The sequence below is a fragment of the Podarcis tiliguerta genome (assembly GCF_965153285.1).
Source record: "Podarcis tiliguerta genome assembly, chromosome: 16".
Taxonomy (NCBI): Eukaryota; Metazoa; Chordata; class Lepidosauria; order Squamata; family Lacertidae; genus Podarcis; species Podarcis tiliguerta.
In genome coordinates, this window is record NC_139549.1 from 24645288 (window position 1) to 24658290 (window position 13003).

The window sequence follows — 13003 nt, forward strand, 5'->3', positions numbered from 1 at the left end:
TAGTTTGAGGCTCACAGTACCCATTCTCGAAGATGACAGCTGGGAGGCCTCTCTGCTCCTGCTGATACAGATTCCAGGCCAAATTCCACACTGGTGTAGTTAGCAAAATTAGTTGTCAAGTAACCTTGTCTTCTCCACCAACCTGAAGCCACCGAGGACCTTTCTTGGGTATTAATTTTTCTCCAATTTGATGCGCAGGATCCAGACAAATGCCTGGAAGTTACATAACTAGGTCATAAGAAGCTAGGCCATCCTGCAATCAGCAGTGAAATAATTCTCATACATCTGGACATAATGCTGTACTCTACTTATTTCATGATCAAAAATAAAAATGGAAGCAGTGTACATAAACCTAGCTGATGTGTGGGTGAGCAAATGTATACTTTGCTAGCTAACAGCATATAGCTGTTACTTTTTTATTATTTTCTGTGGCTGCAGCAAATTTTGCAACTCTGATTTACAACATACTTCGCTTGGTTTGACAGGTGATATCTTTAAGTAGACCAGAATTCGTCAGGTAATCCAACAGCAATTGGATTTTCTTCTCAGCTAGTGTTCTCAGTCCTCTGAACTCTGGAAGTTCAAGTACTCAGCAATCAGAATTCTACAAGTTCTGTGGGGATCTTCTAATATTTGAATGTCTCTCAAGAGATCAAGTAAGCATAGTTTTGAATCCAACTGCAAAAACAACAACAGAGGAGAAAGGCACTGTACTAGCTGCTCGGTTCCTGTGTGTGACTCAAGAGTAATTTCTTCTGAAGAATCTCCGTCATCTTCAAGATCATCTGGAAGCAATATCTGATTGCCTAATTAAACAGCGGAATTCAGAACTTTTGTTTTCGTGCTTCTGGGAAATGTTTTATTGTACTGCTTTTACTGTTTTGTCGATAGTTGTTCAGAACAAAAAGCAAAACATTCTCACTTGAAGGCTACTTTGCAGGAACTTACACCCACATCCCTCTAACTACACTAATGGCCAAAATTGTGGAAACCTTTTGGGGAAAGTGTATTTCCGAGGTCTGGTGGTTCATAACACCATTTTTTTGGAGTAATACCATAAAATTATATATCAATGGAAAAATAATTTAATGAAGAACATAATGCAATAACTTTTATGAAGGATCATATATTACAACGGCAGTTCTAAACATGAAACACATAGAAAAAATGAGATACACAAAAATTCTCACCATGTGAATTAATACTTAGTTGGGTAACCGTTAGCTTTAATTATGACCTTATAATGCCTTCTCATGAACTAAGTTTTTTTAGTTCTGCAGCTGTAATAACGTGAAACCAAGATTGAATTATTGCCTCTATTAATTGGGTTTTATTGCTGGGTTGTTTCTGACTAACAAGTTTCTTTAGTCAGCTCCATAGATTTTCAGTTGGGTTAAGGTATGGGCTATGTATTTTAGGGCACTTACATTCTCATTAATGACGCAAATTTTGCTCACACCTTTTGCTGTCATACAACCCCAGATCATAACACTAACTGGGTGTTTCATGGTAGGTGTAAGGCAAATAGGATGTAAATCTTCTCCTCATGTATTTCATGCCATCACTACCAAGGAGATTTTGGTCTCATCATTCCTAATAACACAGCCCCGTTGTTCTACTATCCAATTAACATGGGTTTGGTTTTCCCCAAATTTTTTTTATTGATTTTCCAAAATTTTAAACAAACAAACATAAATCATAACTAAACTTGATCCAATCTGAGTAACATTGTTAAGTGACTTCCAGTTAACATGGGTTTTAGCCCAGTTTAATCTTTTCAACCTTTGTTTAAGAGATAACAATGGCTTTTTTCCATGGAATTCTAGCATTTAGAACATATTCCTACAGTCTGCACCGAACAGTCCTTGCACTCAACTTTACATTACATTTAGCCATGTCATCTTGTACACATCCAGATGATTTTCTTCTGTCATGTAGGCACAGTCTCTCAATTCTTCTATCGTCACTTGCTGTTGTGCACCTTTTCCTGCCTTTACCAGTCTGATTTTGCAGTGATTGAGTCTCCTTATACCTCTTCAAAAATTCAGAAATGCCACCTTGGGTTAAGTTTCCACCAATTTTTCTTCTAATTTCTTCATAATGGTAGCCTTGTTCACTTAATAGTACTATTTTATATCACTTTCTGGGTGACCAGTCATCTCTTTAGGTTATTTTATTAGGTTTTACAAGCTCTAAATGAAAGAACACAAAAACCTCAACCAACTTGATAGCAATCACATAACATCAATAGCCAAATACTACTGCGACCTGATTGGATCATTGCAAAACCAGATGACACCTGATTGGCTCTCTAAACACTCATGCTCATTGGCTACATTCAAATGAAGGACAGCTACTACATATCAACCTAAGCAAGTTGTGCTTCCTTTTTCTGGTTATTTGGCTGTAACTTTTGATAGAATACAGATAACTGAACAAACCTTGTTTTATTACATTCATTACATTATCTTTCCGCTGATACACAATTTTATGGTATTACTTCAAAAAAGGTGGTGTTATGAGCCATCAAATATTGGAAATACACTTCTTCCAAAAGGTTTCCACAATTTTGACCACTAGTGTATGTTAACGTAGAATGAATTTTTCCTAATCATCATAGTTCCACTTGTAAAATAGTATCTTCAAGGTTCACATTTCCAGTTTTTCTCCAATCTCTTTTCACTTACTTGAATCCATTCCTGCTCCATCATCCAAAAAACACAGCATGAAGCCACCTCTCAAGCTCTCTTGATGTACTACAAAAAGAGAAAAATTATCAATGTCAAAGGTACATCATTTTTGGCTAGCCTTGGTAGCCGAGCCAAAAACTATGGTTCCTGGGGCTCTGCCCGTCTGCTTATCCTTGACCTCAAGCTGCATCTTCAAGCAAGGGCAAAATCACCTTCCAACTCCAAGAGTACAACTGGAGAACCATTCCTACTCCTTCCCCAGTCCAAGATGGAGAAAAAAGCTCCTCTCAAAATTTTCCCTAACTGGTGATGGAATACTTATCAAGGCAAGTGGAACTGTGGGGTTCAGTAAGTGCCAAACTTGAAGAACCAAGAAAATATAAAATTGGATTGGACTGGTGATGAAACACAGGAAGTTGTGTGTTCCACCCAATGTTAATCAACTTATACAGTAGTGCCCCGCAAGACGAATGCCTCGCAAGACGGAAAACCCGCTAGACGAAAGGGTTTTCCGTTTTGGAGGTGCTTCGCAGGACAAATTTCTCTATGGGCTTGCTTTGCAAGACGAAAATGTATTGTGATTCCTGGGGTTTTTTTTCCGCTCCCCACCCCCTTTTTCTAAGGCACTAAGCTGCTAATAGCCTTTTAGCAGCTAATCCGCTAATCCCTTAAGCCTTTAATAGCCGCTAATAGCCGCTAAACCGCTAATAGCGCTAATCCGCTAATGGGCTTGCTTCGCAAGACGAAAAAACCGCTAGACGAAGAGACTCACGGAACGGATTCTTTTCGTCTTGCGAGGCACCACTGTAGTAGGCTCACTGAAATTAATGGATATGACTATCTTAGGCCCATTACTTTCAGTGAGTTTACTCTGAGTAAGTTAGTTGGATATAACCTATCTAAGATCCTAATATAAAAAAAGAAGTCCATATATTCAATAATAAAATTAAATAGGATGGTCACTAGCCATAAGGACTCTTAAGCCTAACTAATATGTACTGTATTGCAATGCTGGTGTGGACATCTCAGTTGCCAGATCCATGTGATACTTATGTCCCAAAGCTAGCAACTGAATGCAGAGAAGTGTACATGTGGGTCCCAGGTAGTCACCCATGCAGGCACTAACCACACCTAGACCTGCATAACTTCGGCTAGGTGTATTCAGACCATATCCTGAGATAACATGGATGCTGTTCCCATGCTGGAAGAGCAACATGAGAACAGGGCACAGATCTTTTTTATGGCAAAACAAGTACTAGTTGAACAGGATAAAAAAATTATCTCAATTCTGCATCCAAAAATTGTAGAGCAGGAAAAGCCCTTTAACAATGCTCTAAAATGAAACTGCAAATCATAAAATTCTTTGATCCCAAACATGGAACCCTGCCATTTCATAGTGACAATTTTAATAGTACAAAAGAGTGAATATTATCTTGTGCTTTGCCTTTTTAAAACATGGTCCATTTTAAAAATATTATCTGCTTATCTTTTCTCTTACTTTACTCATGCATACTGCACCCTGGACAACAGTCAGATCTGAACTGTTACATTACCAGAAAGTGTATTTCAAACTTGCAGCTATTCCCCTTTGAACCAGTATCAACACCCTAAAATAACTGCACGGTAATTCAGCTTAAAAGAAAGAACTGAGCTACTTAATATTGCTGTCAAACTGCTAACACATTATTTCCTATTATCATGACAAATAACAGCATATTTACATCAGGAACTATTAAAGAATAAAACTATTCTTCCATTATGCCTTTCTTTTTTGGCCAAGATATTGGTCAGGGCATTATATATCAGCACATAAACACTTCATGTAGCTACCAACGTAACAAATCTATTATTTCTCCTTCCCACAGTCATACTCTAGGCTTATAAGCAAAGATGGCAATTGTAGAAAAGAGAAAACTTACCAGAAAAGATATCTATTCTTGTGGCATCAGCATCTCTATAAAACAGCAGACATTAAAATCAACATTCAACGTGTGGAGTGAAAATGATGCAATTGTAGCAGAAAAGCATGCCTGGGTGCTAATTCCAGAAACAACTGAGAGCATGGATAAAAATCTTTAGATGGTTGAAATGTCAATACTCTTCAAGGAGGCTCTCATGTATTTCTACCCTATGAGCACCACCTATACTATGCAGTATTGTTTTAAAAGCAGGTGTATAGTTCATCAAAAACATTACCATTAGATCACTATACAGCACAAAAAGGAAAAATAAAATTGGTGTCCCATCTTTTTTCACAAGGACTGGATCTTATGAACAGCCCTGCCATGAAAATGGCAGATCTCATACACAGGCACAGACAACTGCAAGATCATTTAAGAGTTCTGTGCATAGAGCACAGTATTCATCATATACTAGAATCAAACTGAGAAATATCAAGCTATTTCTGTCAGTTATTCTGCTAGCATGCTTTTTATATGAAGTTTCACAATGTAACAGCACAATCCTATCCATATCTATTATTATTATTACAATTTATTATGCAAAAGCAAGCCCTGCTGAGGTCAATGGGACATATTCCCAGGTCAATGGATATAGCTAAAGGTAAAGGGACCCCTGACCGTTAGGTCCAGTCGCGGACTATTCGAATCGCCAACCTTCTGACTGGCAAGCCCTAGGCTCTGTGGTTTAACCCACAGTGCCACCTGCGCCCCTAATGGATATAGGACTGCACCTTAAATCGTTAATATCTTACTAAAAAAATTGTTTAAAGTGCCCTCTATGTAGTATCCTTTCCAGATTTTTTTAAAAGTAGCTTTCTATTATTATGTCTTTTCAGCTCCATGAGAGTACATTCCTGTTTAGCAGCTGTTCCTATAAAACAGAGAAACTGAACTAGATTTTAATCAAACCTTTCTCCAGCCTATTGTATATTTATAGGACAGATTCCTTGCCCAGACATGGTTGTGGCAGCAAGCTTTCCATAGTCCTCTGGTGGAACACTGTGAGTACACGATGCTGGGCTAGATGTCCTTTGGTCTGATCTAGTAGGGCTCTACTTTGAATGGTTAAGGGAGTTGGGCATATTTAGCATGACAAAAAGAAGACTGATACCCATCTTCAAATATCTGAAGGGCTGTGGAGTAAGCTTGTTTTCTGTTGCTCCAGAGGGTAGGACCTCAACCAACGAATTCAAAGAAAGATTCGGACTAAACATTAGGAAGAACTTTCTGTCGATGAGAGCTGATCAACAGTGGAATGGACTACCTCGGAAGATGGTGGACTCTCCTTCATTGGCGATTTTTAAACAAAGGTTGGATGGCCATCTGTCAGAGCTTCTTTAGCTGTGATTGTGGGGGTTGGACTTGATGACCCTTGGGATCACTTCCAATTCTACAACTGTGATTCTTATGTTCTTATCTTCCTAGTTTCAGACACATTTTTTTCCAGTTTAAAAGAACTAATGTAAAGTAAAAATAGTACGGACAAAGTAGAAAACCTATTGCACAAAGCTGAATAAAATCACAATTGAATAGCATCCATCTTCCTAGCAAGCCCAATATTCACATCATTTGCCTCAATTGGGTTAAATGGTTAAACAATGTAACAAGAACCTCTTGCAGTTATGATTATGACTACATACCTGGCATTATCTACGAGCTCAGCAAGAGCCCCAAATAAGAATTCATGTGTGGTTCTGCAAGGTCAAAGAGAGCAAGTGGTTACTTTGGGAACTTTTATACATATTGTCCATTTCTGCAAGATTATTTTTTCAAACTGAACAATTAAAAGTCTTCTTACTAGTAACGAGAGATTTGTAACCAAAGCAAAGATCAGAAAATAATCAGCCCATAAGAACCAAACAAATTTTATATACTGTATTCAAGGCCACTGTCTGCTTGGAGCACTGCAACCCTATTACCAATATAGCAAATTAAAACTTGAGTATCAGTTAGGCAACAATAGTTTCAACACCCCAAAAAGAGGGAACTGTTAACTGGAGTTTCACAGCTTGTAATGGATAATTTGTGATCAGGCATTACTGATATCAGTTCTTAACATATGCAACATTAGAGGCTTTTTTCATGAAAGCAGCTCTTCCAATTTCATAGATCAGCTTTCAATAAATGGGAATTCCACAACTTTTTGGTGCTCCATATATCTAGTGATGCTCTCCACAGTGATGCATGCTGGCAACTGCTGCTAATCCAGAACGTTTTAAAAAAGAATGTTGAATCTGTATTTGAACTATCGACATTGGCACATATGCTCCATGCTGGGTGCACTAGGTTGATTCCCAGGATTGTACCATCTTTAAGTGTTCATCTGAGCATGTATTGTTGCACGAAAGTTTTGAAGATGTTTGACTAGTTTATTGGCTTTGAGATATTTGGCAGAATAATTGAAACAATGGTTCCATTGACCTGTTTGGGACTAAACCGTATTAACTTTTCAGTATACTGCATCATTATTCACAAATATGCTTCATAAGTAGAGAATAAAGAGCAATATCAAAGTCAAATTCACAGTAAACCCTCTGAAATATTTTTTTCAGTGGGTTTACTCTATGACTTTTCGGCATCACCTTACAGGATTTAAATACAAAGGCAATTGTGAAGTTTTCGACAGCTGAAATTTTAGTTTCATATCACTTGATAAACAAGCAAAAACATTATTTTCTTGACATTTCTTCTCATCTAGGCCATCCAAACACATGCAGTAATTCCAATACATTGTCTTCAAAGTTGCCACAATATTTTTATTTCTGAAGTATTATAGAGCAAGAATTCTTGAGTCCTGAAAGCAATTTAGTTCTTAGGAAAAGTTCAGTATCTTGGCAGGTCTGAACATGTTTGCCTATGCACAAAATTATGGTGTTGGCATGGGAATTCTCCAATTCTTTTCTCCCCATCAGCAAATATAAGGTAAAATTATCCAGATGTGCCTTGGTCGAGTAACACTATTTAAAGTGAAAGACAAACTACAACATGAAGGTTCAACAGTACACACACTACAGGCATTAATATCCACATCAGTTGGACCTGCAACAAATGATGGCAGTGCTTAATACTCATATTCAAGGTGTTAACTCAGCCATGCCATCTTCCAATACACTTGGCTCTATTCCTTCTTCCATATTTTGTAATTTTCCTCTTCAAGACAGCAATCAGTCTGTTGACACGAAACATGAAGTCCTCATTGGGCTGTTCTCTGCCCCTTAAAGTCCCCCACCCTCTCCTTTAACTTCTACTAATACAGTGGTACCTAGGTACTCAAATGGCTTGGCTCCCGAACAAATTGGCTCCCAAACGCTACAAACCCAGGAGTCTTCCAGTTTGCGAACATTTTTCAGAAGCCGAAAGTCTGACGCCACTTCCAATTGAGTGCAGGAAGCTGCTGCAGCCAATTGGAAGCCATGCCTTGGTTTTTGAACAGTTTTGGGAGTCGAACAAACTGCCAGAACTGATTAAGTTCAACAAGCAACTGTGGCACTGTACTGTTATTGTGCACAGACTGCAACATTTTGGCAACAGAAGGACCAGTACTTTTACTATTTTGTTTTTAAAATAACAAAATCATATGTGAAAACAAGCCTTAAATATTACATCAATGAAGTGAGGTTTGTTTTTACGGTCTCCAGGTTAAAATCCAGAACTTAGTGTCTAACTAATAAGATCTCTTTTCTCTGAGAAACTATGTCCTTGTAGGACTCAAATAGGCAAACTTGCTTACATCAAAGTAATTAAAAGCAGATATAAACAAAGATGATCATGAGCAAGCAACAGGCACATTAAAGCTCTTTGAGAAACAGTACAGATGAATTCAATTATGAATGACATCCACCCACACCACTTAAGAGACAGGATTAGCTTTCCGCAAGAACATAGTGTTCCATCTGCCTGTTGGGAAGTTGTGCTTTCTCATCCCTACTCGCATCAAGGTGTCATCTATTACAGTAACTCAGCAACGCGATCGTTACTACTTGTTCTCAGCTAGGTTTCCTCCCTGCTGGATCACACCCTGGGCAATTTCTCCCTATTAGTGTTCCTGAGGATTATTTCTCAGTTCCCATCTTCAAAGGGGGGGGAGGGGAGAAGACCAATGGGTAAGCTTGAGTTCGATACCAGGAAAGATCCTAGAAGAGGTAGTTCAACAGCTAGTCTGTGAGCACTTATAAAAGGATGCTGTAATTACTAAAGTCAGCATAGGTTTCTCAAAAACAAAGTCTTGCCAGACAAATCTCATTTCTCTTTTGATAATGTTACATGCTTTTGACAATGTTACATCAGGGGATGCTGTGGATGAAGTGAATCTTGATTTAAGTAGAGCTTTTGACGTAGTCACCCATGATATTCTTGCGGAGAAGCTGGTAAAATGTGGACTGGACAAGGTAACTGTTGGGTGGATTTGCAGCTGGTTGACTGACTGAATTCAGAGTACTCACTAACGCTTCCTCATCATCCTGGAAAAAAGTGTTAAGTAGGCTGCCACATGGTTCTGTCCTGGACCTGTTCATGTTCAACATCTTAGATGAAGCTACTAAGGAGATGCTAAGCAAACTTGCAGATGACAGCAGACTAGGAGGGATAGCCAATATAAGATGGGAGATACCTGTCTTGGGACACGGTAGCACTGTGGTCTAAACCACTGAGCCTAGGGCTTGCCAATCGGAAGTTTGAATCCCAACAACGGGGAGTTGCTCAGTCCCTGCTCCTGCCAATCTAGCAGTTCGAAAGCACGTCAAAGTTTCACCAGAAGCGGCTTAGTCATGCTGACCACATGACCTGGAAAAACTGTATGCGGACAAACGTCGGCTCCCTCGGCCAGTAAAGTGAGATGAGCACCACAACCCCAGTCGTTCACGACTGGTCTTAGCTGTCAGGGGTCCTTTACCTTTTTACCTGTCTTGCCAGTACACATGAAAAGGATTCAGGGATCTTAGTAGACCACAAGCTTAACATGAGTCAACAGTGTGATGCATCAACACTGCTGCTCCAGAGAAGCAGACACGGAGCAATGGATCCAAACTGCAAGAAAGGGGATTCCACCTGAACATTAGGAAGAACTTCCTGACAGTAAGAGCTGTTCGACAGTGGAATTTGCTGCCAAGGAGTGTGGTGGAGTCTCCTTCTTTGGAGGTCTTTAAGCAGAGGCTTGACAACCATGTCGGGAGTGCTCTGATGGTGTTTCCTGCTTGGCAGGGGGTTGGACTCGATGGCCCTTGTGGTCTCTTCCAACTCTATGATTCTATGATTCTAAGTATAGTGTCCCAATCAAGGGATGCAATAGTATTGCTCTGTTCTGTCTTGGTCAGACTAAACCTGGAGTACTGTATCCAGCTCTGTGCACCATCATTTAATGATATTGCAAAGGATGGGAACCAAGATGATCAAGGGACTGGAAACCAAGCCTTATGAGGAATAGATGAGGGAACTGTATATGTTTAACCTGGTAAAGAGGTGACTAAGAGGAGATACAGTAGTCATCTTCAAATATGTAAAGCACTGTCACATGGAAGACGGAGCAAGCCTGTTTTCTCCTACTCTGGAGGGTAGGACCCAAACCAGTGGATTCAAGTTACAAGAAAGGAGATTCAAACTAAACATCAGGAAGAACTTTTTAACAGTAAGAACTGTTTGACAGTGGAACAGAATCCCTTGGGAGGTTGTGAACTCTCCTTCACTGGAGGTTTTTAATCAGAGGTTGGATAACCATCTGTCATGTATGATCTACTTGAGATTCCAACTCTACAATTCTATAATTCTAAGCAGTGTTCAAAATTCCCCGTTCAGCAGGTACATTTTGACTGGGAATGGTCTACTTGCGACCGAGAAGTCTTGTCACAGGTGTGGTGACTGACATCTTCACCATCTGGCTGCATGCTGCACGAGCCAGCTGGCTGGTGTTGCAGTGTGAAAGTAAAATAAATATTGTGATTTTGCCTACCAGATCCATTCCTTTGTTGAACACAAAGCAAAATTTCTATCCTTTGTAATGCTTTCCAATTGATAGAATGTGTGATTAAATTGTTAAGAAAGCATGTAAAAAAATGTGACTAGACATTCTGTTGTGGCAACCGTAACCTAGGCTTAAGGTGCCATTTGATATGTCACTTTGTCACAATACAACAATAGATATTGCTATTATCTGATTTCTTATAAACTGAAAATCTTGTAATTTCATTCCAAAACAGTGTTGCTTTCATAGATGGAGCATCTGTGCTTTGGATTATTTTGTTAGTTCAAGTCACCTATTTTACCAAACTACTCATTGTCTGCCAGCACATCAAAGTACATGTTGAATCCTAGTCTGTACACAATACAATATAATCTGGATTATTAAAAATCTGTAGGGTTGATATGCAGGGGTTCCCAGTCCCATTATAATATACATCATATAAACTGGTAAACTAAGCCAATACCAATAACTTTGCTAAATTTTATCATAAAAAATGGAAATTCAAGACAAATTCAGTCTCCAAACTAGCTAGGGAAACACTTAACTGTGCTTAAAATAGCTGAACCTGTGGTACATATTTAAGTTTGTTTATTATCTCAATTCTGGCTATGAAGTATCCAGAGCAGCTTAAAATCATTTTCAATAATAATAATAATAATTTAGTGTCATACAAGAATCAATAAAGTTAGAGAAATTCCATCAACATGGTGCTACTAAATGCTGGGGATGGGGAAAGTTAGCCATATGCTCCTGGGCTCTCTCTTGGTAGCAGTGATCCCAACAAAGGGCTGGGGTGATTAAGATGTCATGTCAGCCTTTATACAAGCACACGTGTCCAAGCTGTACTGCTGATCTCTCTTTTGGGCCAAGTGGCAAACCCAGTGAACCGCCAGAGATCTGTTGCTACAGCTGCCAAGGGGGCAGCGCTTTCTCTCACTCTGGTGCTGATGTCACACAAGTCCAGCTAGTGACTCTCTGGTAGCTGCAAAGTCTGGAAGAATGATGACGTCAGCCATTCTTCAGCCCATGTGCCCGGGATGGACTGTTGATCTCTCTCAAGGGCTAGTTGTATCTTCTTCCATTCATATATTATGGAATAGGTAGCGAGAATTTTAAAAGCTGAAGATTCAAGACTGTAGGTAAAATAAAGGAACCCTGGACATTTAAGTCATGTCAAAGGCGACTATGGGGTTGCAGCACTCATCTCGCTTTCAGGCCAAGAGAGCCAGCATTTGTCCACAGACAGCTTTCCGGGTCATGTGACCAGCATGAATAATCTGCTTCTGGTGCAACAGAACACTGGGACAGAAGACAGAGTGCACAGAAATGCTGTTTACCTTCCCGCCACAGTGGTACCTATTTATCTACTTGCACTGGTGTGCTTTCAAACTGCTAGATTGGCAGGAGCTGGGACAGAGCAACGGGAGCTCACCCCATCACGGGGATTCGAACCGCCAATCTTCCAATCGGCAAGCCCAAGAGGCTCCGTGGTTTAGACCACAGTGCCATTGCAAAGTCTGGGAGAATGATTATGTCAGCCATTCTTCAGCCCATGTGTTGCTGATCTCTCTCAAGGGCTAGCTGTATCTTCTTCCATTCCTAGATTATGGAATACATAGCAAGAATTTTAAAAGCTGCAGACTCAACACTATGATTAACCTAGCTTGTACTTGGGGAGAGGTAGTGTTGTACCTTCCAGTTCCAACAAAAGACAACCCTGTGGTGAAGAAAAAACCAAATAATTTCCTATTGCATGCCTTCCTTCAATGAAGTCCAATCCTGGTGGGATTTCTAAGAACCAGCAGGGTTACAGGCACTGGACAAAATCATACTGCAGGCTGAATGATGCCCATTTTCTGAGAGACATATATACAGATCAAGAATATTGGCTGGTACTATAGTACCATTCCCTCCCTGATTATCTGTCACTATAACAGTCTTCTCTAACTAAAAGGTATTCATCATCACTGAGAAGGCTATCTGTAACATGAAAATCAAAAGCTAAGTTTCTGCACAATTGTCAAAATGAAGAAAAATTGCCCCAAAACTAGACAAACGTTTCTACAAGCATATTGTATAGTTAAATCTATGGACTCCACTTTGAATCAAGGTGGCAGATCAAACCATACAACATTGCATTAATCTTCCCGGTTTCTTCGAATTCATGAACAATGCCAGGGACAAGTTTCCAACAAATTAAAATGCAGAGAATATGCAAATATACAATCTTTCCTAACAGCTACTAACATTCTTCCTTTTCATAATTTTGCTACGTTCATTTTCAAGCGTGGTTGAACCGTCTGTTGCTCTTCTGAGCAGCAAAAATTCCACAGGCAAGTTGTGGGTAAACATATTTTCCATCTGTGCTTCAGTTTCACTGAATGCCCCGTTTTTAC

General features: G+C 39.5%; 1 protein-coding gene across 2 annotated transcripts in view; it reads right to left on the minus strand.

Moving 5' to 3' along the window:
* The window catches only part of MORC2 (MORC family CW-type zinc finger 2), a 59776-nt gene that overhangs the window by 41605 nt on the left and 5168 nt on the right, over positions 1-13003 (minus strand). For both annotated transcript variants that reach the window (XM_083417600.1, XM_083417601.1), the window contains 3 exons: positions 6292-6345; positions 4610-4644; positions 2688-2756 (listed from right to left, as the gene is read on the minus strand). In XM_083417600.1, coding sequence (XP_083273726.1) covers positions 2688-2756; positions 4610-4644; positions 6292-6345 — 158 coding nt within the window. The remainder of the gene's footprint in view (positions 1-2687; positions 2757-4609; positions 4645-6291; positions 6346-13003) is intronic.